The sequence below is a fragment of the Chiloscyllium plagiosum genome, unplaced genomic scaffold (genome assembly GCF_037043375.1).
Source record: "Chiloscyllium plagiosum isolate Xiang-an unplaced genomic scaffold, Cpla_swu_hap1 HiC_scaffold_33, whole genome shotgun sequence".
Taxonomy (NCBI): Eukaryota; Metazoa; Chordata; class Chondrichthyes; order Orectolobiformes; family Hemiscylliidae; genus Chiloscyllium; species Chiloscyllium plagiosum.
In genome coordinates, this window is record NW_028270171.1 from 7,680,782 (window position 1) to 7,708,188 (window position 27,407).

General features: G+C 42.1%; 1 protein-coding gene across 2 annotated transcripts; it reads right to left on the reverse strand.

The window, feature by feature from the left end:
- Nucleotides 1-229: 229 nt before the first annotated feature.
- lin7b (lin-7 homolog B (C. elegans)) lies at nt 230-26,814 on the reverse strand. Of its 2 annotated transcripts, none has more exons than XM_087978255.1 (6): nt 26,750-26,814; nt 24,640-24,758; nt 22,574-22,645; nt 16,785-16,994; nt 12,182-12,345; nt 230-6,129 (listed from the first exon to the last, which is right to left on the reverse strand). In XM_087978255.1, the coding sequence occupies exons 1-6, from the start codon at nt 26,784-26,786 to the stop codon at nt 6,099-6,101; spliced, it is 633 nt and encodes a 210-aa protein (XP_087834381.1). In that variant the 5' UTR covers nt 26,787-26,814; the 3' UTR covers nt 230-6,098. The 2 variants fall into 2 exon arrangements, with proteins under 2 accessions (XP_087834381.1, XP_087834382.1); XM_087978256.1 differs by having other exon boundaries at nt 230-6,620.
- Between the last annotated feature and the right edge of the window lie 593 nt (nt 26,815-27,407).

The following is a 27,407-nucleotide window of genomic DNA, read 5'->3' on the forward strand; positions in this document are numbered from 1 at the left end:
CAGTCATCTGAGTGGATGGAAATTTAAAGTATTGATGTGCCATGCCGGAGATGTAGGCAGATACTCACCAGCAGTTCTCACAAGCAATTGGCACAGAACAAATTATATTGAAAGAAATGTTCAGCGTTAAGGCTCTGAAACACTTACAGAGATCTCATTTTAAATTGCACTGCAGTGTCTTTATCTCAACCATTCAGGTGCTTGCAAAGGAAATATTCCACATTTTTTTTACAGTTTTAAATAATGATATATTAGTTTTATTGGGCAATAAATTAGGCAGTAGCTATATGAAAGAATTATGCAAACACTTAAGACTTTAGCTGCTTACAATATACATCAGTGCATATTATGCCCGTACATTAGTACATTTACATTACATACAGGATTTACAGACATCCCCAAATCAATTTCCAGTTAACACAACATTTCACACTGTTCAGTCAGGAAGGTGTGACCCAGCATCCAACATGGCTTCAACCGACCAACAGGTGATGCAGAGCATAGCCATTTTATGAGAGGGATGAGGCAGCTCTCACGTGTGCAAACGCATGGGCACGCACATACACACATGCTCACAACACACATACAGGTGTACAGGTCACTGGCAAGGCAAGTGCATAATTTGCAGAATATTATTCAACTTCAAAGACCAATTGAAATCTCAATGGTCCAGCGCTGCTTAGCAGTTCACCCCCATTTGTAAAACTCTGATACTTAATCCCAAAACTGGCTGGTAATCTATCTCACCGACTGTGCGGAGTGAGAAGAGATCTGTTATAGATACAGGTATAGCCTCACCCATGGTTTGGGGCCCCTGTCAGTATTACCTTCTTTCAGCTACCCTGGGACTCAAAGATGGGATAATTACACTTCCCACTGTTTGCTATGTCTTAACCATAGAATCATTCAGCACTGAAGAAGCCCTGTACCGCCAAAACTACGCTAAACCTACACGAGCCCCACTTTCCAGCAGTTGACCTATAGCCTTGAATGTTGTGACATTTCATCATGCAAGTACTTTTTTTTTTAAAGAGGTTTGAAATTACCTGCTTCTATCACCCTCCCAGGCAGTGCATTCCAGACCCCCAGATCAGTGCCATTGCTGCTCCTCTCCTGGTCTATACTAAGACCTGTTACTGTAGATTCTGGTTACCAGTAGTAATTGAAGAGAAACACCAAATCCATGCTGGTCAGTCAGGTGAACAATGAAACAACTTTTGGTTGCCGTTCCTTTTTTCCTTTTCTTACAGATAACGAACAATCAGTTTCAAGTATTATCAAGCATGAGGTCTGCATTGTAAATATTTATTTGTTAATTTAAATATACAACACACTTACTTTTAAATATATATTAACATTTTAAAGAATAAGGTAGTGAATAATTAGAAATTGCCCTGCAGACAAAGGCCTAACTCAGTATGACAATGAAACACACAGCACCAGGTTTTCTTCATGTCTGGTGCTGAGTGAGCTGACCACAACGGCAGGGGTGTTACTGCAAATGACCATATCCCTGGGCTCAGGTGGAGGTGCTGACAGAAAAGAGAGAGGGAGAGGGAGAAAACTGACTGGTATCCAGTCACATCTGCAGGATGCATGGCAGGACTGAAGGGGAGGATACAGATGATGTTGGGTCATGATACTTTGGATGAATAGCAAACACTTACCGTCTAAAGGCCACGTATATGGCAAAAATGTACTTGGGAAGAATATTAGGTGCAAGTGGGATTGCATTGGACCACTTTCGGTGGCTGGGCAAGTGTAAAATGGTTGGAGAGGGGGAAGGCAGGAAATCAGCATTTTGAAGGAGAGGTGTTGATGTAAGCCTGTGCAATGAGTACTCATTTCAAAGACTAGGATATTTGAGTTGAAGGGAAAGGGATCAGGTAGCAGAATGGATTGAACGATAACTATAAAACAGAGGAAAATGGTTTTGAATACTCTTTTGCGTCTGCTTATTGTCCCAGGCAAAGAAGCCATCTCAGGGTCACAAGCCATGGCCAATGGAGGAACTGATGAGTTTTTGGTGGCGACGACCGAACTGCTAGAACCTTGGGGGACATTGGTGAGGATCCTTCGGGAAGAGAACTTTAGCTTCCTTTAAGTCCACATGAAGAAGGTAAGGAGAAACCACTGTGTGCATTCTTTTAATGAGTCATATTGCTCACTGGAGTTGAAAATTGGAGGCTCCAATGAGCAACTGAACAGGAAAGCACGGGATGGTGAGGTGGTGGGCAGATCATCACGACATGGACTTGGGAGACAATGTGGGAACGTCTGTTCATCCTTAACTAAATTTTCATGCTTCAAAAATAAGAAAGTTGCACAAAAAAATGAGGTATGTTTCTCTGTAAACATGACATCTGGAAGGCTACTATAGTTTTGCTGAATCCCCTCACATGCTGCCATTGGGCTGTGGCAGTCTCTCATGGGCTTGTCTATTTGTAGCTGCGCTGCTCATTCAGACACAACTTGCATCGTCAAAGAGTGGCCAGTGACAGGTCAATCTGACAAACCTGGATTAAAGCTCCTCCTTTCATCACCAGTTGATCTCATCTCCAAAAAACAGATGGGAGCAAAGTGGTAGTGGAATAAAAGTAAAATATCGTAAATTTGGTTTAAAAAAAAAGGAATAGTCAAGTTAATTAATAAACTGTTAATATTTTAAAAAGGCCAAGGACAGTGTAGGGACAAATGGCCAACAAGACAAAGGGAAGACAGCATTTGAATTCTTTTCATTTCAAGTCAAAATACTGTTGCATGTATTTCTAACATCTGATCAGCTTTGTTCCAGTAACATTAAAGCTTACTTTAGCATTGCAATATGTCAGGTCGCCCCAGAGTGCCAGATCACTCCTTAAAAGCTTCAGCAGGCTTAAGATCCACAAAGTACTATAATTTGGGAATGGGGGTTTCAGATACTTGCCTAGTTATGTTTCTAGATTCCTGCAGCACTCAGAATTTGTTTTTACAGAGCACCATTCCCCAGGGGGCACAGTACAACTGAACTAAAGTGCCCCCTCCAACAACCAACTCATTCAGACAAGGCAAAATCTGTGTGTAACCAGGATGTTGCCAGGGTTGGAGGATTTGAGCTATGGGGAGAGACTGAACAGGCTGGGGCTGTTTTCCCTGGAGCTTCGGAGGTTGAGGAGTGACCTTATAGAGGTTTACAAAATTATGAGGGGCATGGATAGGATAAATAAACAAAGTCTTTTCCCTGGGGTCGGGGAGTCCAGAACTAGAGGGCATAGGTTTAGGGTGAGAGGGCAAAGATATAAAAGGGGCTTAAGGGGTAACGTTTTCACGCAGAAGGTGGTACGTGTATGGAATGAGCTGCCAGAGGAAGTGGTGGAGGCTGGTACAATTGCAACATTTAAGAGGCATTTGGATGCGTATATGAATAGGAAGGGTTTGGAGGGATATGGGCCAGGTGCTGGCAGGTGGTACTAGATTGGTTAGGGATATCTGGTCAGCATGGACGGGTTGGATGAAGGGCCTGTTTCCATGCTGTACATCTCTATGACTCTATAAATTTGGAGGGTTGGGAATCAATATGTGAAAACTCAACAGGTCAAGACTTTCAGACATACAGTGGGCTCTTTTCTCTCGAAAAAATAAAGCTGAGGAGAAGCCTAATAAAGGTCCTGAAGATTATGCAGGGAATTGATAGGTAAGACACAGAGGTATTTCTACATGTGTTAGAACTGAACCATTGACATAAGATAGTCACTAATTAATCCAATCGGGAACTCAGAAGAAGCCTCTCTAACCAGGGAGTGGTGGGAATATAAAACCCATTGCCACAAAGAGTGGTTCAGGAGCTGGGGAATCTGGATAAATACATGAGAAAGAAAGGAGTAGGAGGATGTGCTAACAGCGTGAGATGACAATGGAGGCTCCTCTGAAGCATAAAGATCAGCCCAGCCCTGGAAGTGCTTGAAAGGCCTGTTTCTGGGCTGTGTAATCTATATATAGATTGAGGTGTTCAGTTTTGCCATTCACTGTATGTTAAGAGTTTGTCTGTTCATATTCTGTCAGGAGTTGGACACTTTGAACACGCCAGTTTTAAAATAAAATGAACAGTAGCAGCCTTGAGGCTATCACACTCAAACAGACTTCAGAATGCAGATCAATGCAATGTAACACCAAAGGAAACTTCCAAATTCCCTTTATAACTCCTCCCAGCTTTAGGCTGTGATATTATTTTCTTGAAAAGAAAATGTTGACCCCAATAAGTTCTACAACTGTGGCAGAGAGGTGTGCCACTTTCTTTCTGCTGTACCTCCCTCTAAAAATGCTGCTTATCGCATTTTTAATCAGACATCCGCTTATTCAGTAAAGTGGGTTCACTAGTCAATTTAATCACCACCAGAGATTAGGACAGGCTGGTCACAATGGTAACCAGTCAGCAAGGAAGTACCACTGGGCATTGGAACTAGTAACAGTCCAATGGGCAGAATGGCCACCAGGCCCCTAATAACAAGCAAGGATGGGTAACAGGTGACAATTAAAATCCCTGCATTTCTGAATATTTTTCAATCAACCCTTTCAGACACACTTCTGGAACAGGTAGGACTTGAACCTATGCCTTCCAGCTCAGAGGCAGGGACGCTACCAAGACACAATAACAGCAGTATAAATTAGTATGATGCAGAAACCCTCATTCCTTGACTGGGAATTGAAACCTGTCTACGGTGGTGAAAGCGCTGAATCTTAACCACTAAACCACAAGGGAAACATAAATACTTTATCCCTTGACCAGCACGGCTAACAGTAGATCTTTTTTCATCAACCTATTCAAACATATGACACATCTCGGGAGCAGATGGGTCTAGAACCCAGGCCCTTTGGCACAGGCGCAGGGATACAAATGTTGCAGCAATGGAATTCAAAACCACAATTTGATAAAAGTTGGAGCTCAAGTTCAGCACCTTAGATTGCTCAGCCACACTACCCTGTTACAGTCTGTTAAATGGAGAATGCATGGAGTGACAATTCCCAGTACCATCACTGCTTAGCAAGGGAATGTCAGACACAAGGTTGACCTAAATCAAGGCAGGCTACTATATACATCTGTTTTAAGTGTTTAGGATCTAGGTTAAAGTCCAAAAGGTCTGAGCTAAGTTACAAAACACTCCTGTTTATGAATTCCTAAAATAAGTGAAGTTAAGATCAGGTCAATCATATTTCAAATAAATTGGATCAATATTGTGTACACAGTCAGACACAAATCAAAGTTATGCTGCAACAATGCTATTGCCTGGGGGAGTAAAGTTGAAATGCTTCACAATAATGCCTGGCACATTCCATGATCACAAATAATTCTTAGTTTTTAATATTCTTTAATATTTAAATATTCTTAATATTTAAAAGTTACGTCGTGTATTGCTGCAATTCCCTTCAAAATTCAAGATTATTCGAATATTCCCACTGCCAATTTATTGAAAGTTAACAAATTTCAGGTAACCAGGTCCCAATCATGTTACGTTGGCCCCCGTCAGCCTGACCCTGGCTGTTGAACCTTCCCTCTCCAGACCAGTGTAGCTAAAGATGAAATTTTAAATGAAACTAACACAGACAACCTCTTGCTCATGTCTTAAAATTTCGAATTTTAAAAATAGATGATGGCAAAGGTGAACTTTCAATCCTGATCTGAAATGCATAATTTACTCCACCTAAAGGCTTGACTTGCGGAGTTCTGAATGCCAAATAGATAATTCAAACAGTAGAACTAAAACAGTGCTTAGTGCTTTCGACCTCAACATGAAAGACCCATTCAGTGCAGGGAAATATAACTGAGAACAAAACAGTTATTTAACAGTGACAAAAATAGAAATTGCTGGAAAAGATCAGCAGGTCCAGCACCACTGGGGAGGGAAATCAGAGTTAACGTTTCGGGTTGAGTGACCCTTCCTCAGATGCTGCCAGACTTGCTGATCTTTTCGAGCAATTTCTACTTTTGTCAGTCATTTAACAATATCTATTCACATTTAACTTTTAAATAAGTGACTTACCACAATTATGGACTTTTGCTACTTTTAGTCCTTAACATTTAGAGAGGTATTAACTTCACTGAAAAGCTTCTGTTGCTTTCGCTACTTGCTTCCAAACCCATGATGTATTGATCTATAAAAAAAGAGAAATGCTGGAGACACTCAGCAGTTCTGGCAGTATGTGTGCAGAGAGAAAACCAGTTGATGTTCTGGGTCGCCGATCTTTCATCAGAAACAATAAATAAGCCATTGACCTAAAATATAAACTCTGCTTCTCTCCACAGATGCGGCTTGAACGGCTGAGTATTTCCTGTTTCTGCTTTAGATTTCCAGCATCTGCAGCATTATACTTTGGTGTGTGAGGACATTAACACCAAAACGTTGCCAACATACACATTCTGGAATTTTCACCTCGCCCAACTCTCTAACATGCACTGAACATTTATCTGTGAAAAGGTGATGCCCTATTTCACATTAACTAAGCTCGCAGCGATTGTCATGGTCAGACCTACAGTGTGGAGGGGGTCACTTGGCTACACGCACAACAGCTGCATCACATGCTTGGTACCAGGACCACCTCTGGAAACAGGAGATCAAACCGGCTATCCTCGGGATTCCAGTGACCTGCCAGGGAAAAAAGATAAGAGAGCTGCACAGTGCGCATCTGATAATAATGATCCAAACATAACATCTGCATATTAAACACTTCCTTGTCTGTATAAGGATCTCTAAAATAAGGAAGTTTGATCCAATAAGGATGTCAAGGGTTTTGGGTAGAGCTTAAAAATGTATTGCTGGAAAAGCGCAGCAGGTCAGGCAGCATCAAAGGAACAGGAGAATCGATGTTTCAGGCATACGGCCTTCTTCAGGAGTTTTGGGTAGAGACAAAAAAGTCAAATAAAGCTCACATTAGATCAACCACGATCTTATCGAATAGTAGATTAAACTTGAAAGGCTGAATGCCCCTCATGCTTCTATTTCATATGATTTTATGAATTATACACTGAGCCCAAGCAAGTCATAACATTTATATAAGTTCTATGATTTCAGAGAATGGTTACAGCACAGGAGGAGGCCATTTGGTCCCTCATGCCTGTGCCAGCTCTCCAAATGAGCAATGCACTTGGAGCCACTCCCTGCCTGCTCCATGTAAATCTGCAGATTCTTCCTTTTCAGATAACAATCCCATTCTCTCCAGAATGCCTCCATCTCCATCTCCACCACACTCTCAGGCAGCACATTCCAGACCCCAACCACTTTCTACATTAAAATGTTTCTTTTTTTCCTTCACTTGTTCTGCATTGCTGCTACCATCAATTCTGTAAATTTCGCAAATTTCTCAATCCTACCAGCAATGGGAACAGTTCCTTCCTTTCTACTCTGTCCAGACCCTCATGATTTTGAATACCTTCATGCATTATGATGGTAATTGGATACCATTCTATGTTAGTTACCAGCTTTGTACTGATCAGGAGTAAATCTCAGTGCAATGACATTACAACAGTGATTATACTTCAAAAATGGATACGGTAGCATAATGGTTATGTTACTGGACTAGTAATCCTAAAACTTGGACTAATAATCCAGAGAGATAAGTTTAAATTCCACTGGAGAGTTTACATTTAATTAAATAAATTTGTAATAAAAACGCTGGCTTAAGTAATAGTGACAAACTGTCTGATTACCATAAAAAGCTATCTGATTCACAGGTGTCTGTTAGGGAAACCTGCTGCCCTACCCAGTCTGGAATGACACAAATGGAGCATTTGACTCTTAACTGCCCTCTGAAACAAGCTGGCAAGCCACTCAGTTGCATTCAAGACACCTCAAGGGCAGTTCGGGTTTGGCAACAAATGTTGGATTAAAAATGTGAAGTATTCATTAGCTGTGAGCTACTTCAATGTGGCATAAAAGTCAATTTAAATCTTAGTGTTCCAAGACGATGCTTATAAAACACAAAAGCAATGTTCTTAGTAAATATTTGACCTTTTTTTGTTCATTCCCCCTCCTCCATCAACTCTCCTCAGCTTTCATTTTTCTGAAGGCTGCACATTTTGCCAGTTGATGACTCAGATGCCTGTCTAGTACTTTGGGAAAAGTCGTCACCTACATTAGGTGAGCTGAAGATGGCAAGTGTTGACTTGAAGGGAGAACATTACACCACTGAGCTAGAAATTGCTGGACAGTATCAGAACTAAAGATTCAGAATCACATAAGTCTTACTGTATAGGTGGCCATTTAGCCCATCGTGCCTGCACTGGCTCTTCAAAATGTGCTAATCCCCTGCTATACCTCTGTCCATCATTTCCATTCAAATAATTGTCCAACGCTCTTTGAATGCCTCCAATGAACCTGCCTCCACCAGAATTCAAGGCAATACATTCCATATGCCAACTACTCACCGAGTGAAAATATTTTTCTCACACCATAATACACAATTTTACTCATAAGTTGATCTCCTGATCCACAAACATTGAGGGCAATTATACAACACCAAGCCCCTGACTCCCCAGAGATCTGCAAAGATCAGGAAGCAAAACTGGCAGTTTATAGAAAGTTATTTTAAAATGCCAGACCAAGAGTGAAGTTAAAACATGTTCACTACTCAGGTTCACTTCAGGACCTGTCCAGAGCAATGTGGACTCAGGGGAAACCTGAGAGAGGTTTACAAAATAATTCAAGGGCTGGATAGCTTCAGTATCACAGTAGTCCAATTTGACATACAGACTTTAAACTCTTGTCCTCTCCAAAGAGTACAAACTGTCTCTATGTTGGATGGCTTGTATTTTCCCATGAAAGAGGCAAGCCTCTGGAAACTGAGCCAGCTGATGAGATGGCTGCTCTTTTTTTCTGTGACACTCTCCAAAGGGAGTCAAACCAGTCTCTAGTAGGTCAGAGATTGGATTAGATAGAATGGTTGTGGCTTTGCACATAACAACGACTCACATCTGTATGGTGCCTTGAACATAATAAATGTTCCATGTGCTTTATGACACCAAAAATATCTTTCATTTCTATAGTGCCTTGCAGATCATTAAACTGCTTCACTGCTAATGATATACAGGAAAACAAAACTGCTTGCAGCAGACTCTCATAAACATGTGATACTTGCCAGATAATCTGGTTTTGTACCTAAACTGACTGATACATATTGACCCAGAGCATTGAGGATAAGTCGCCTTCCCTACCAGAAATAACGTCATGGGTATTTTTTATAACCACCTAAGAGAGTTGGCAAGGCCTTGGTTCAGGATCAGGAGGTAGGGGTTGTCATCCACTAAAACATGAAGGGATAAACAGGTGATTGATATATTCATTAAGGGTTAATTGGATTTAATGACATCAATGCTCTTGATGCCTTTACAGCAGTGGGCATTGCGGGGGATACTGTGCTTCATTTCCCTGTCCAGCTGCACTTTGATTTTAGTCCCTTCCTGCTCTCCCTACACTACCCCAACACCACTACACCCCCACCTCATATGGTTTGCATTGCCCATAATGGGCTTTGCTTGTCAACACTCAACTGGATACCGAGGTGCTTTTACTGGTGGTGGTTACTAGTTTAAAAAAAAGCAAAAGCACCAAAAGCATTTTGGTGGTGGGTAGAAAAAAAATTAGGTTTATGAAGAGGCCCTCTTGTGGCACAGTGGTAGTGTACCTACCCCTGTACCAGAAGGCTCAGGTTCAAGTGCCATCTGCTCCAGAGGTGTGAAGTAACATCTCTAAACAGGTTAATTAGAAAAACTGTGTTTGAACTAGTTGTATAAATATGAGCAGCTGGTAATCATTGAGGTATGAGATCTATATCATCATAGAATTCCTACAGTATGAAGCAGGCCATTCGGCCCATCAAGTCAACACTGACCATCCAAGCAGCATCCCACCCAGACTCATCATATCCCTGTAACCTTGCAATTCCCATGGCTAATCCATCTAGCCTGAACATCCCTAGACACTATGGGGTAATTTAGTATGGCCAATCCACCCAACCTGCACATCTTTAGCCCAAGGGAGGAAATTGGAGCACCTGGAGGAATCTCACACAGACACAGGGGAGAATGTACAAACTCCATACAGTCACGTGAGGGTGGAATCGAACCTAGATCTCTGGTGCTGTGAGGCAGCAGTGCTAACCACTAAGCCATTGTGCTGCCCATTATGGACTGTGGTTAACTGAAATAAAGATCTCACTGGATGTGTGGACTTCATCTCTACTTAAACATGGTTTATCTTCTAGTGTGTAACAGCAGGAGTACACCATTTGATCCTTTGAGTCCATTCCACCATTCAACTAGATCATGACAAATCTTATATCACTTCATACCTTTAAGCATTAGAAGTCTATTAATCGCTATCTGGAATATACAAGTTATTGAGTTTCCACATCTCTCTGGGGTAAAGAATTTTACAGATTTACCATCCACTGAGCCAAGAAATTCTCCCTCATTCTTAAAAGACCTACTTCTTATTCTGAGACTGTGCCCTGTTCTACAATCCCCACCAGCCAAGGGAAACTTCCTTGCTGCACCTACCTTGTCAAGTCCTGGAAGAACTTTGCATGTTTTCACGAGATCAGCTCTCTCTTCTAAACTCTAGAGTGATGTAGAGGTGACCACATTAGATTGGGGTGGACAAAGTCACAAGTCACACGACACCAGGTTATAGTCCAAAAGATTTATTTGAAGTCACAAGCTTTTGGAGTGCTGCTCCTTTATCAGTTGGACTACAACCTGGTGTCATGTGACTTCTCACTAAACTCTAGAGAACAAAGACCCAGTCTCCTCAATTCCTCCTCACAGAACATAATCCTGCTGTCCCAGATAACAGCCTGATTTAAAGTTTCATCAGAAAGAGGGCACGTTTGACAAAGCAGCAACCCCTCAGTGCTGCAGTGTCAGCTTTAACACTTGTGCTCAAGTCCTAGAGTGGAGCTATAACTAACAACTCAGTGACTGAGAGGTGAGAGCTGTTATTACTGAGACACAGCTAACTCACAAGCTAACTAAAGCAATATTAGCGCAGGTGACCAAAGGTCTTGCAAAACAGGAAGCTTTCAAGGAAAGTGTTTTAGAGAAAGACTGACAGGATGAGAGATAGGAGAATTTCTGAGCTTATTAGTTTCTCTCAACTCAGTTAAATTATGTTTGAAGCTTATCTCAGTGTCAAATATAACACCGACCAGTTTGGTTCAGCCTCAGACAGAGGAGGAGTGATGGAGTTGGTGACAAAGGAGTCAGGACTGAAGATAATGGTGTCAATATTTCCATTATTTAATTGACAGGCAGTAGTTTCTGTAACACATGGTCCACGTGGCCTTCTGGACTGTTTTCAATCACTTCTGATTATTGGAGGGCAATTTTCCAAGAGAATTCTTCATCTATATTAATTCTAAGGTTTTCTCTTTACTTTTTGCCATCTCTATTCATGGGACAATAACTATATTGTTAAGATACCAGATGAACAGCATAGTTTAGTATCTAGTAGTTTACTGTATAACGTTTATAAAGAGAGGCTGCCCCTGCTTAATTTCACTCAATTAGTTTCATTGTTTTAACTGATTTATTAAAAGAGCACGGAGATAGAATACATTTGTATTCTTTTTTGCAGTCTTGAGTAGTCAGTGTTCCACATGTATATGGGGGTTATATTATAGCCCCTTTTTAGTTAGTCAAAGCAGGGTTCACCCCCACACTGAAGGCCTTTCCCCAGCCGGTGGACAGTGCAGGGCCTGGACAGCATTAACTCTGCCCTGAGCGGCATTTTAAAGTTTGTAAGTTTCATTTGATCATTTGATTTTTTTTTTACAGTCCCTCTTTTGCTTTGTCTTAATTTGGTTGATTTTGTTCAATCGTTTTGAAAAGAGCACAATGAGAGACTGTTGCCACAGTGGAGTGGCTGAGAGGAATCGGACATTTATAATGCTGCATTCTGGAAATAAGTATATTAGCAAGAAAAATATTAAGAGTCTAGTTTCATACTTCACCAGCTGGTTTAGAATCAAATTAACACTCCCAGGAGATGAATTGGCTGCTGTGGTTTAAGGTGAAGGGTGGGAGGAGGAAGTCAGGCTTGACAACCAGCTTGTCAATTTGATACAGCGCATTTGTAAATTTGTCTCACAAGTTATTAAGTCAGTACAATATGAAAACGGTTTAACCGATTCCTGCTGCCATCCTGAGACCTACGAGTAGCTGTTGTGTTGCTGCCTGCGGCGAGCTGTCCTCATTTTCTCAAAGCGTGCCTCCATCTCTTCTAGGACTTTAGGTGTGTATCTCACCACCAACTTCACCGTGCCTTGCGCAGCTTTCAACAACTCCACGGCCTTCTCATGCTGCTCTCCCTCCACGCTCTGAATACAAAGAGGCAGCAAGATAAAAAGAAAGGAAAATTTAACACCATTCTGCCACCCTCAATCCCTCACTTGGTGCGTTGAATTCCAATACACATATTGACAATTCAGTTGTGTATGTGCACACACACCAAAGCCAAAGAAGGGATCAGGGATGCAATCAGAATGTTCTGCAGCCATATAAATTGCCCTATTAGAAATAGAAGGGAGTTAAACTCATCTATGACTCATCATCATAAGCTTGTTATCCTACATGTGATTCCAGACTCATATTAAAGTGGTTGACTCTTAACCAGTCTCTGAATTGACCTATGGGTTCAAAGGCAACTAGGGATGTTCAGCCAGTGTCGGTCTTGCCAGTGACACCCACATTCCATGCAAGAATTATAAGAATCATGACTTGACTGCATAGCCAGCAAAGTACAGTACTCTAATGGGCTCTTATAGCTGTGCAGATAATTTACCAACATTGACATATCCACAAAGTGCCTAAATGTATATGAGAGTCAAAAAAATGAAAAACTCCAGCATTGCACAAGGTGCCTTAAAAGCTGTCAATCCATTTCACCACAGGTTCCCACCAGCCAGAAGATACCATTTGACCTTGACAATTCTTCAGAGGAAAGGAAACCCAAGGAAAGAAGTGGGATTGAGAGGGCTCTTTGTGGAAACAGAGCCTAGCTTAAAATACAATTCGGCAAAACATCAAGGCAATAACTGAGTTGGTTAAACATTGCCAATGGCATCCAGAAAAGATTAATCAAACCCAAGATAGATCTTGTCTTACTAGTCTTTAAACTGTGGTATAAAGTTCTGGTTAGATTCTACATAGAATAACTATGTTCAGTTTTGGGCACCTCACCTCACCTCAGAAAGGATACATTCGCATTGGAGAGGGTGCAGTGTAGGTTCACCAGAATGATACCTGAGCTAAAAGGATCAAGATATGAGGTTAGCAAAGACCAGGCTTGGGGAGGATCTTGCAGCACAGCAATAGCCCTATCTCTGGGCCACAAAGTCCGAATTCAAGTCCGACCTCAGGATGTGATAACCACAGCGTTGTGTCATAACACATCCAAAAAGAAAAAGACTGGGGGCTTGTATTTCTTCGAGTCCTGAAATTCAAGAGGTGATCAAATTAAGGTCTTAGGATTTGATAGGATTTATAGAGGGAAATATTTACTGTGGTTGGGGAATCCAGAAAAGTGGAGGGGAAGACTCCTAACACTGGAGCTGGGTTATTCAAGGCTGATGTCAGGAAGCACAAAGAATACTTTGTGAAAATTTGGGTTTCTTTCCTCCAAAGAAGCTGCAGCTGCAGGGCTCAACCAAATGTTCAAGCCTAAGACTTTTTAAAAACTAATTCAGTAATAGGATGTGGGAGTCACTTGGTGGGCCAGCATTTATTGCTCACCCATAATTGCTCTTACGATTGATATTTTTAGACATGCCTTTTGCTTTTTTGTCCACTGTAGCTTTTGCTTATGGCCAGTACCACTTCCTCTGCCAATTTTTCCACGAAACCTTTGAATTTCTCTCGCCCTCTCACCTGTGTGAGACCTTCCCTTCATATTGATCTTCCTTCTCTCCACATTCTTCAGTGTAAAATTTCTACCTTCTTTCAGTTCTGAAGAACATTCATATTTGATTCAAAATGTTAACACAGTTTCTCTTGCCACACAGGCTACCAGAGTTGCTTCATATATGCAGTACTTTTGTTCTCTGTATCAGATTTCCAGAATCAGCAGTTTTTTGTTTTCATTGATATATTTTTGTTGAGTTAGGATATTAAGGGTTACAGTACAAGGTGGGTAAATGCAGTCAAGACACAGATCAGTTATGATCTAACTGAATGATGGAATGGGCCCAAAGGGTTGCCTGGCTTCCTCCTGTTCCTATAATGGTCAATTATGAAGATGCCTCATTTTGTTTTTAAGTGGTTCATTTGAAGACTGAGAATGGAAATTACAGGGTCAGGCAGCATCCATGGAGAGAGAGCAAGCTAACGTTTTGAGTCTAGATGACTCTTCATCAGAGCTAACGTGAAGTGGAGAGGGGGAAACATTTATGCAATAGTTGGGGGGGAGCAAGGGAAAGACAGAGACAGAGAGAAGAAGAAAGAAAGGACGCTGATAGTGCAGGTTAAGTGATCGGAATGTGAGAATGGCCAGACTGGAAAGAAGAGAGTCCCATTGGAATGGGGGGGTGGGGGAAGAGGACATGGTGACATAGAATGCAACAAGTTAAAGAAAAGGGAAGTTGTGGGAGTGGATTCACAATCTGAAGATGTTGAACTCAATATTAAGTCTGTTAATAAGTTCTTTTAAAGGGTTCATTAAAAAGACATTGGGTTTTAAAGATACTTCTTGGAAGCCACACGTTTTAAGCTAACTAGGATTTATTGTAAAATCTGCATTTTTTTTTTATTGTGTATTGAAATGGGAAATGGACTATTTATAAAAATCTAGGATTGTGGAAAAGATTGCTGCACGTTTTAAAAGCTAGTTAGCTGTCATTCAGTGTATGTGCTATTTACAGTGCTGTTTGTTCAAGCAGTGGCGGGGGGAGTGCACTTACAGAGCAGCTGAAGCCTTGGGGTGTGTATGAGGGGAGATTTGACTGGCGTTGAAGAGTGTGGTGCTGGAAAAGCACAGCAGGTCAGGCAGCATCCAAGGTGCAGGAGGATCAACATTTCAGGCATAAGCCCTTCATCAGGAGATTCGACTGGCAACAAGTAGCTGGTCAGTCTGTGAAATGGTGCTTAGTTGTCAACAACAAAGGCCTTTTGTCTACCAACATCTGTGTGATTGGCTCAGAGGCTTCAAAACTAGAGCACGTAGATATAGGGTGAGAGGGGAAAGATATCAAAGAGACCCAAGGGCAACGTTTTCAAGCTTAGGGTGGTATGTGTTTGGAATGAGCTGCTAGAGAAAGTGGTGGAGGCTGCTAAAATTACAGCAGTTAAAAGGCATCTGGACGGGTATATAAATATGAAGGGTTTAGAGGGATATGGACCAAATGCTGGGAAATGGGAATAGATTAGATTAGGATATCTGGCCGGCATGGACAAGTTGGACCAAAGGGTCTGTACATCTCCATGACTCTATGAGGTAGCTGAACAGATTAGGAGAAGAAGCCACCAAATCTCTGGAAAGGAAGGAGCTGTCTTTCTCTCTGCAGAATAAAAATCTCAAGACTGAAAAAATCCAGTTTATTTCCCATCATCAGTTGCTGTAAACCATGATTCTTAACCAATAAATCAGAGACTTCATAAAGTGAACCAATCGTTATGGACTGAAGAAGGGTCACTGGATCTGAAACAGTAACTCTGCTATCTCTCCCAGACCTCCACATTTTTTCAGCGATTTCTGTTTTGTTTTGATTTCTAGCATTCACAGTTTTTTTTTAAGCTAATGGAATGTTGGTCCTTATTTCAAATAGACTGTAGTATAAGAATTGGGAAGTCTTACTGCAAATATACAAGGTGCTGGTGAGACCATATCTGGAGAGCTATAAGCAGGTCAGGTCCTGTTACGGAAGGAAACATGTCATTTCATTGGATGCAGTTCGAAACAGGTTCACTCGGATGATCCCTTGCATGGAGGGATCCTCTTATGAGCAAAGGTGAAGCAAGTTGACTCTACTCACCAGAGTTTAGAAGGATGAGAGGTGCTCTCATTGAAACATACAGGATTCTGAAGGGGTTTGACAGGCTCAATGTTATTAGAACGTTTCCTCGCATGGGAGACTCTAGGGCCAGAAAGCACAGTCTCAGAATAAAGGGGTCTCAATTTTAGATTAAGATGAGGAATTTCTTCTTTCAGAGAGTTGGGAGCCTTTGGAGCTCCAAGCCATGGACAGGTGCAAGGGCAGAGTCCTTGTGTATATTTAAGGCTGCACTGGATAGATTCATGATCAGTTGGAGAAGCCAGGGTTACAGGAAAAGGACAGAAAAGTGGACGTGAGGAATGTTGTATCAGCCATGATCCTACTGGAGGGGCTGAATGGCCTACTCTTGTTCCTATTTCTTATGGTCTTATGTTTTCTTTTAATTTATGTGTGTGTGTTCGTGCGCACGCGTCTGTGTGTGTGTGTGTGTTGGGGTTATTTGGAAGGATGCATATTTATATTTTCCTATTTCCAACTGCACGTTAATCAGATTTAGATATTTGCTGAATTAAATTTTGTTTTATGACAAATTAATAATTTTGCTGATTGTCTTAAACAAAAAACTGGCTGACAATTTTTATTTTTCTAAAGCTAGTAAATTTATTTTGTGTCCTGTGGAGTCATGGGAATAGTGGGAGGTAACATTTCTGGCCAACAAAGGAAAATCGGAGACATTATACACCTTTTTGGCCTTTAGCCAGCTTCACCCATTTTCTGCTACCAGTCACATTCATCAGAAATAAGTAAAACAAGTAAAACTCAACACTCACCACACCGTTTACTGAGAGTAACTGGTCCCCCCGTTTAAGACCTCCATGTCTGTCTGCGACCCCTCCAGGTATAATTCGGGATATATAGATTGGGGAGTTCTGTTCCTTCCCGCCCATTATGTTGAAGCCAAGACCTTCCTCTGTTTTAGGAAGTTCCACAACTCGGGGATGTGCGTGTCCCTCACTGGCTGCAAAGGCTGCAACTGTTGCCTGGGATACGGAAAGAAAGAGAGGAAAACAGATTAACCGACGCACTGTTGAGAGTATTTTCTCTGTAGGAAAGAGTAATTTGCATAGACATAGAGCTTTTCAGAGAGATCCCAAAGGGCTTTGCAACCTGTGTCGATCTTTTTGAAATTGAGTTCTGTTATACTCCAAGAAACATGGCAACCAATGCACATCCAGCAACATCTCACAAACATCAAGGGTAATGACAAGATAGTCTTTCTCTTAAACGTCAGTTGAGGGAAAAATGTGGCAAGTTCACAGGGGACAACTCCATGTCACCTATAGAGTCACACAGCATGGAAACAGACACTTTGGTCCAACCAGTCCATGCTGAACATAATCCCAAACTAAACCAGTCCCACTGACTGTTGCTGGCCGATATCACTCCAAACATTTCCTATTCAGGTATTCAGCAATGTCTTTTAAACATTGTAACTCTGCCTGCATCAACCACTTCATCTGGAAGTTCATCCCATATGCATATCACCCTCTGTGTAAATCTCTCTCCTCTCACTTAAAAAAAAGTGCCTCCTAGTCTTGAAATAGCCCTCCCTAGGGAAAAAAATGCCTACGATTCATCTTATCCATACCCCTCATGACTTTACAAACCTCTATGAGGCCACCCCACAACATCCTATGCTCCAGTGAAAAAGGTCCCAGCCGATCCAGCCTTTCTTTACAATTCAAACCTTCCAGACCTGACAACATTCCGGTAGATCTCTTTTGAACACTCTCAAGTTCAATAATATCCTTCCTATAACTGCACTCAGTACTCCAGAAGAGGGCTCACCAATGTCCTGTACAACCTCAACATAACTTCCCAACTCCTATACTCAAAGAACTGAGTAATGAAGGCAAGCGTGCTAAACGCTTTTTTAACCACCGTGTATGTGATGCAAACTTCAAAGCATTTTGTTCCCCAGTCCCTTCTGCTCTACAACACCACCCCTCCCATTAATTGTATAAGTCCTACCCTTGTTTGTTTTACTAAAATTCAATATTTCGCAGTTATCCGAATTGAAATCCATTTTGCCATTTTTCTGCCCATTGACCCATTTAGAACATAAAACAGTACAGCACGGTAAAGGCCTTTTGGCCCTCGATGTTGTGTCGACTTTTTATCCTTCTCTAAGATCAGACTAACCTACATAACCTTCACTGTAATAACTTCCTTGTGCCTATTCAAGAGACGCTTAAATGTCCCTAATGTCTCTGACTCTACTACCACTGCTGGCAGAGCATTCCATGCACCCACCACTCTCTGTGTAAAGAATCTACCTCTAACACTATCCTCAAACCTTTCTTCAATTATCTTATAATTATGTCCCCTCATGATGGCCATTTCCGCCTTGGAAAAAAGTCTCTGGCTATCCACTCTATCTGTGCCTCTTATCATCTTGTATACCTCTATCATCTTTCTTTGTTCCAATGAGAAAAGCCTTAGCCCCCTCAAACTTTATTTATAAAACATGCCCTCCAATCCAGGAAGCATCCTGGTAAATTTCCTCTGCACCCTGTCTAAAGCTTCCACATCATTTCTATAGTGAGGCAACAAGAACTGAACACAATATTCCAAGTGTGGTTTAACCAGGGCTTTATAGAGCTGTAGCATAACCTCGTGGCTCTTAAACTCAATCCTGCTACTAATGAAAGCCATCACACATACTCCTTTTTCACAACCCTACTAACTTGGGTGGCAACTTTGAAGGATGTGGATGCCAAGATATCTCTGTTCCTCCCCACTGCCAAGAATCCTGCCTTTAACCATGTATTCTATACTCAAATTCGACCTTCCAAAATGTATCATTTCACACTTTTCCAAGTTGAATTCCATCTGCCACTTCTCAGCCTACCTCTCCATCCTGTCTATGTCCTGTTGCAACCTACAACAGCCCTCCACAGTATCCACAACTCCACCAACCTTTGTGTCATCGGCAAACCTGTTAACCACCCTTCCACTTCCTCATCCTAGTCATTTATAAAAATCACAAAGACCAAAGGTCCCAGAACCGACCCCTGCAGAACACTGCTGGTCACTGAGGTCCAGGCTGAATACTTTCCACCTACTACCACCCTTTGTCTTCCGTAGGCCAGCCAATTCTGTATCCCATGCATTCTTACTTTCTGAATCAGCGTACCACAGGAAACCTTATCAAGCACCTTGCTAAAATCCATATACACCACAGCCATTGGTCTCCCTTCATCAATGTATTTTGTCACATCTTCAGAGCATTCAATAAGACTTGCAAGGCATGACCTGCCCCTCACAAAGCCATGCTGACTATCTCTAACCAAACTATGCTTTTCCAAATAATCATAAATCCTGTCTCTCAGAATCCTCTTCAATGATTCACAGATGTAAGACTGACTGGCCTGCAATTCTGGGCTTATCCCTATTCCCCTTCTTGAACAAAGGAATAACATTTACCACCCTCTGGTACTACTCCAGGGGACAGTGAGGATGCAAAGATCATCACCAAAGACGCAGCAATCTTTTCCCTCACTTCCTGTAGCAATTTTGGGTACATCCAGTCTGGCCCAGGGGACTTATCTATCCTCATGTTTTCCAAAATTTCCAGAACATCCTCCTCCTTAACATCAACCTTTTCAAGCATATCAGTCTGTTTCATGCTGTCCTTACAAACGACAAGGTCCCTTCTAGTGAATACTGAAGCAAAGTATTCATTAAGGACCTCCCCCAATTCCAGGTATAAGTTCCCTTCACGATCCCTGATTGACTCTACCTTCACTCTGGCCATTCTCTTCTCCCTCACATAAGTGTAGTGTGTGTTCAAACAGTAGGAGATACAAATACGTTAAATAAAATGTAAACCCTGATCATTAATTAACACAGAGAAGTTGGTCCCATTGCTTCAGTGTTCCCAGTCTGTCTGCAACCCCTTTGGGGGCAAGGTGGAATAAATATACAGGGGTGTTCTATTTCTTCTTGTCCACTTGTCAGCTGATATTGTGAAGAACAGCCAAACAAAGTCGATGATAATCCCCTCCTGTTGACATTTAACAACATCCCCAAACCGTCAACATCCTGTGGGATGACCACTGACGAAATATAGGAGGTATAGTTAGTAAGTTTGCAGATGACATTAAAATTGAAGGTGTAGTGGACAGCGAAGAAGGTTACCTCAGAGTACAAAGGGATCTTGATCAGGTGGACAAATGAGCTGAGGAGTGGCAAATGGAGTTTAATTTAGATAAATGTGAGGTACTGTATTTTGGAAAGGAAAATCAGGACATGATTTATACATTTCATGGTAAGATCTTGGGGAGTGCTGCTGAACAAAGAGACCTTGGAGTGCAGATTCATAGTTTCTTGAAAGTGGAGTTGCAGGTAGATAGGATAGTAAAGAAGGAGTTTGGTATGCTTTCTTTTATTGGACACAGCATTGAGTAAAGGAGTTGGGAGGTCATGTTGTGGCTGTACAGGACATTGGTTAGGCCGCTGTTGGAATATTGCATGCAATTCTGGTCTCCTTCCTATCGGAAGGATGTTGTGAAACTTGAAAGGGTTCAGAAAATATTTACAAGGATGTTGCCAGGATTGGAGGATTTGAGCTACAGGGAGAGGCTGGATAGGCTGGGGCTGTTTTCCCTGGAGCATCGGAGGCTGAGGGGTGACCTTATAGAGGTTTACAAAATTATGAGAGGCATGGATAAGGTAAATAGGCAAAGTCTTTTCCTTGGGGTCGGTGAGTACAGAACTAGAGGGCATAGTTTAAGATGAGAGGTGAAAGATATAAAAGAGACCTACGGGGCAACTTTTTCACACAGAGGGTGGTACGTGTATGGAATGAGCTGCCAGAGGAAGTGGTGGAGGCTGGTATAATTACAACATTTAAGAGACATCTGAATGGATATATGAATAGGAAGGGTTTAAAGGGATATGGGCCGGGTGCTGGCAGGTGGGACTAAATTAGGTTAGGATATCTGGTCAGCATGGACAAGTTGGACTGAAGGGTCTGTTTCCTTGCTGTACATCTCTATGACTCTAAACCGGTCATGTGAATATTATGCCTACAATTGTACATCAGGGCTGGGAATGCTGCAGTGAGTAACTTTCCTCCTGACTTTCCACAGCCTGTCCACCATCTATAAGATACAAGGAGGAGTCTGATGGAATACTTTCCATTTTGCTTTATGAGTGCAGCTCCAATTTCACTTCAGATGTGCTTGATAGCAACATATCAACCACCAGCAGACAGTGGCTGCAGTGTGTGCCCCATCTCCAAGTTAAAGTGCTGCAACTTGACAAATCTCCTTCCACAGCACCTTCCAAATCCATCAGCCATACTACCTTGAATGACAAGGACAGCAGATGCATGGGAACGCCAGCACCTGCAGGATCTGCACTAATTCACTTGCTACTCTGATTTGGAACTGGCACACTGTTCCTTCACTATTGCTGGATCAAAATCCTAGACCTTTCTTCCTAAAAGCACTGGGAGTGTGCCTACTCTGAATGGACTGGAATAGTTTAGGAATGCAGCTCATCACCATCTTCTCAATGATGTGCAGGTGCTGGTGTTGGACTGGGGTGGACGCAAGTCAGACGTCACACGACACCAGGTTATAGTCCAACAGGTTAAGTTGAAATCAGAACCTTTCAGAGCACTACTCCTTTGTCAGGTGAATCTGAGGAAGGATCAGCATTCTGAAAGTTTGTGATTTCAAATAAACCTTTTGAACTATAAGCTGGTGTCATTTTCTCAAGAGGTTCAGGTGTAACCTTATAGAGGTTTATAAAATCATGACAGGTATAGATAAGGTGAATGGCAGATGTTTTTTCCCCTCGGGTTGAGAATTTCAAGACTGGGGAAATGTTTTTTAAGGTGACAGGAGAGAGAAGGATTTAAAAAAAGACATGAGGGGCAATCTTTTATGGTTTGTGTGTGGAATGAACTTCCAGAGGAAGTGGTTGATACAAGTATAGTTTCAATATTTAAAAGACATTTGAATGAGTAAAGATTAAGAAATGTTTGGAGGGATATGGGCCAAGCGCAAGTAGGTGGGACTAGTTTAGTTTAGGATTATGGTTGGCATGGACTGGTTGGACCGAAGGGTCTGTTTCCGTGCTGTATAACTCTAACTAGTGAAAGGGAACAAATGGTTGCCTTACCAATAAGGTGCATAATCCGAGAATGAATAATTAATTTTTTAAAATTGATTGGAGGTTGTTTCATTTGGTGGGACAGTCCAGGGCAAGAAAGCATTATCTTAAAATTTGAGTCAGGCTATTCAGGGCTAACCTCAGGAAGTACTTCGTAACATAATGATGATTGGAAATCTGACTCTCTCCACCAGAAATCTATTGTGGTTAAGGGTCAGTGGATACTTTCAAACTTGAGATTGATAGATTTTTGTCAGGCAAGGATGTTTAGTGAGATTGCTCTCAGGCAGGTATATTGGGTTAGAGTTCAGATCAGCCAGGACCTGACTGGATGGTGCAAGTGGCTGATGGCCTTCTCCAAGGTTCGCGAATACCTTGTTACTTGTGCTCAGTGAAGCTTCATGTGAGGGACCTGCATTCACCAGGCCGTGGGTACCTTGGCTGTTGCGTGAGCTCGGATCTCAGGGCTGCCGCTGATGTCAAGAGTCTCGTAAAGCTGTTCATACACCTGGAATGAGAAAAAAGGCATGGGAACATTGAAAACAGAAGCAGGGGTTAGGCTATTTTGCCCATTGAGCCTGCTCTGCCATTCTCTATGATTCTCCTTAACACAATACTCCTGTTCCCTCCCCAGACTCTTTGACACCATGAGCTTCTAAAAATCTATTTCTTTCTATTCCTCCACAGTGGTAGAGAATTCCATAGATTCAGCATTCTCTGTGTGAAAAAAATTGCCTTCATCTCATTCTGAAATGGTCTACTGTGTATCTAAGACCTTTTATCTAGACCCCCTGGCCAGGGGAAACATCATCATCCCTGCACCCTGTCTGTCCAGGCCTATCAGAATTGTATAAATTATGATAAGATCCCCTCTCATTTTTTTAAACTTGACTGAATACACACCCATTTGACTCAATCTCTCCTCTGGACAAATTTGCCATCCCAGGAATCCATCCAGTACGTCTTCCTGCTACTCTCCTTATACCACCTGCACTCAAATAAATGACAAAGCCTGTTGAGAGACAAGTTTACAGGGGAAAAGAAAACAAAAAAAAATTTCATAAGATTTCAATGCTAATACTGTGTTTGACAAAGTCAACTGTTTAAGTTAATCTGCACTGGAGCAACCACTTTTTTTTGCCACCTGCCAGGAATTCAATGCAGTTTCACCAAGTCTGTGGCTCCCACCGCATTAGCCAATTGTGCAGCCTCTGCACTGAAGTTCTCCCACAGCACCCTGTGTCATTATGGAGCAGCACAGTACTCTAAAAAATTAATGGAATAGACTAATAACTATAATCAACCCCAGTACAAAAGACAGTCACTCGTGGATTATAATCTAATGCCGTCAGATCTCTTGTGGCATTTTCACGGTATAATTATACCAACAAAACTGTTAATCAAGTGTGGCGGGAAACACATTAAGGAAACTTGGCATCACACATACATGCTAGACTTTTACAATGACTGTGAGCTGTTCTGCCATGGACTTTCACTCAGACAGGAAAGACTCAGTATGGGTTTTAGGCGAGGTGAAGGATAATTGGAACAAAGCAGGCAGACACTTTATGGTCTGCCCTTAACCTCACTCAATATGTTAACTTTGCTCTTTACAAATTTCTACATCCGCACTTAAAAACCATAGTTCGTAGGCAAACAAACAGATCCAAAATAGCACCTGCCTAAAATGGTCCTGCAGCATTTCCAGTGGCCAGTGGGTGTAATTACAGTGTGATGTTTACATATGCAATTTCCATTTCAAATGTAGGTGCAGGAATTATAACACAAAGTGTTAATGTAAGTGCATGACTTAAATATAAGAACAGACAGTAATTTTCTGTGGACAAACAATAAGTAAGTACAAGGTATTAATGGCTGATCTTCACTGATGGAAATGGACATTAAGCCCAAGTATATTCTTCAGGTTAAATTTGGGAGGGATATTCTCTATAGTACAGAAGACACAAGCCCTTGGACAAAACAATCTTATTACTTATGAGTGTGTTGACAAATTCTTAGGGATTCGAATATCAGGATTGACAGGAGATGTTTTGAAACATACTTCTTGATATGGACTGGTGAGCTATATAGAATTCACAACACAGAAACAGGCCAATTCAGATTAACAGGTCTAAACCAATGTTACATACCACAAAGGTCTTCCCTGCCCACCCCGTCCCCCCTCACCCTAACAAGATAACCTTCTATTCCTTCCTTTCTATGTGTTCATCAGCTTCACCTAAAATATATCAATGCTGTTCACCTCAACTACTCCATGTTGCAACGAGTTTTAAATTCTCACTCTGCTCTTGTTAAAACCTCGCATGTCAGAAAGAGTAAAATTCACTTTTAATCAGGTGCAATTATAAAACATCCAAATAAGCTTCTTTCCTTCGAAGGCTGAGGCATGCAGAAAGAGCAATGAAACACAAACACATTTACTGAGTTTAATGAGCACATGTAGTCAGGGTGCAAAGTTGCAATCACCAAATGGGCACTGACCTCACGGATGGCAGAGCAGAACTTGCTCTGAAGAACCCGCTGCAGCGTCTGCAGTTTCTGTGGGGGAACGTTGCCGCTTCGCTGTAACTTCTCCAGCAGCTCGATTGCTCGGGCAACATCTGGAACACACAGAAAGCAGGAATTAAACACTTGGCTTTGCAGGCGGTGCTCAAGCCTGATCTTTCTGCCCCATCCCTTTTGCGAGGTATTCTCAAATGCTGCCTCTAACTTGTTTATTGGCATGCAGCAACAGCTTCTGAAACCAATCTGGGGACGTGTGCCTCACGTGTGCCCGAAACGTCGATTCTCCTGTTCCTTTGATGCTGCCTGGCCTGCTGCACTTTTCCAGCAACACATTTTTAAGACGTGTGCCTCATTGACAGCCATTTGCAATCATTGACAGCCATTTGCAATCATTAACTTGCCCCAGTCTGCCTTCTCAGGTGGAATGTAAAAGATCTTATGCTATTGCTTGAAGAAGATTGAGAGGTTCTTTCTAGGGTTCCAGCCAACATATATCCTTCAATTAACAGCACCAAAATCGAGGGCTCAACTTTACAGCCATAACTTGAGCAGCTCTTGCCCATCCTACCTGTGCGTTGGACTGGGGTGGACAAAGTTAAAAATCACACATCAGGTTATAGTCCAACACGTTTATTTGAAAGTACAAGCTTTCGGAGCACTGCTCCTTCATCAGGCAGCTACTATGTACCTGATGAAGGGGGGAGTGCTCCAAAGGCTTGTACTTTCAAATGAACATGTCAGATTATAACCTGGTGTTGTGTGATTTTTAAACTTTATCCTACCTGTGCACATGCAAAATAGAGTGTGATGATGTTGAGTGGACCATACAAAATCATCAGTTACCCCGGAATTACGAATAATTGAGCTTGTTAAACATCCTACGAACTGTCTTAAAGATTTTGTTGTCTGCTGCATATTTGGGGCATTGGATGTGAGAAACTTCAAGTTTGTCTTATGACAAGGCAGCACAACGGTGGAAGAACTATGGGCAGCACTGCCGCCTCACAATGCCAGGGACCTGGGTTCGATTCCAGCCTTGGTGACAGTCTATGTGGAGTTTGCACGCTCTCCCTGTATCTACATGGGTTTTTTTCCAAGTTCTCCAGTTTTCTCCCACAGTCCAAAGATGTGCAAGTTAGGTGAATTTGCCATGGGAAATGCAGGGTTACAGGGATAGAGTAAGGGGATGGGTCTGGGTGGGATGCTCTTCAGAAGATTGGTGTGGACTTGTTGGGCCAAATGGCCTGTTTCCATGCTGTGGGGATTCTATAAAAGTGATCCTGATTTAATTTTAATTAATTCAGTAACACATGTTAGTGATACATATGTGAAATATATATTATATATTACTGGAATTTATAGACATATTGCTGAAATATATACTGATAGATATAACTGAAACATATATGTTAATATATGTTTCAAATATATCTGAAAAACATAATTTCCTACATTTTGTATATTTCAGCATGTATTTCAGACATTCCTCATATCTTTTAGAGGTAAACACAATGTATGTTTTAGATATATGTCAGATATAGAATTCAGTTATATATTTCACATATCTTTCAGGGATATATTTCAGTATTACTGAAATAAACATTGACATAAAAACCTGAAATGCGCAAAATTGATCCAGAAATTTATCTGAGAGATACAGGACATATGACTGAAATATATACTGATTTTTAAAAATGAGATATTTCTAAATATATACTGATACATATTTTACTATAAAATACATTACTGAAATATATCAGCCATAAGTCGGGGGACAACCCTCTCAGTAATTGTGGACAATATCCCGAATAAACCCCACCCTCTTCCCCTAGTGGCCGATTTCCTCATGCGTATTAATAGTGTCCTCTTCGTCATTGGCCCATTCCGTTGTCAATCACGAAATGCAACCTCTCATTGGCTATGCGGATAACGGTCCCGTTCATTCATGACTTTAACCGGATCACAGAATGAAATGTCGGAGAGAAATTCCGGTCCTTCGCGGGCTCTGCATGGCCGCCGGAAAGAGAGAGGTGCGGCGGCAGGGTCGGGGGTGGTTAGCAGCTACTGCCGCCGCTATTCCGCTCACCTCTCTCCAGCGACAGAGACTCAGCCAGCGCCGCCATCTTGGAGCCGGTATCACCTGACCATGGAGGGACACGTGACCTCACCCGGCGACGCTGCCGCCACGCCCACCGTTGGGGGCGGGGCCACTTCCGCTTTCTACAACAACAGCGTCCGGCCAGCTCTGGGTACCACCCCCTCCCCTAACCCTATGCAATGACAATCTCCGGCCAGAGGGGCCGCTATCTCCTCCCTCCGGAGACTACCACCCCATGCAATGCCAGTTCCGGCCACAGGGTCCGCTATCTCCCTCTCTGTAAACCACCTCCCCTGCCATGCAATGACAGTCCCCAGCCACATGGGCCGCTGTCTCCTCCCTGTCCCATGCAATGTTAAAAATCACACAACACCAGGTTATAGTCCAACAGGTTTATTTGGAAGCACTAGCTTTCAGAGCGCTGCTCCTTCATCACATGGTTGTGGAGTTTTTTTTTAGATTAGATTACTTACAGTGTGGAAACAGGCCCTTCGGCCCAACAAGTCCACACCGACCTGCCGAAGCGCAACCCACCCAGACCCATTCCCCTACATTTACCCCTGCACCCACATGGATTCTTACATGGATTCATGCAGTTTTTGAGCAAAATAAAATGAATTCTGCAAGTACAAATTCACCCCACAAA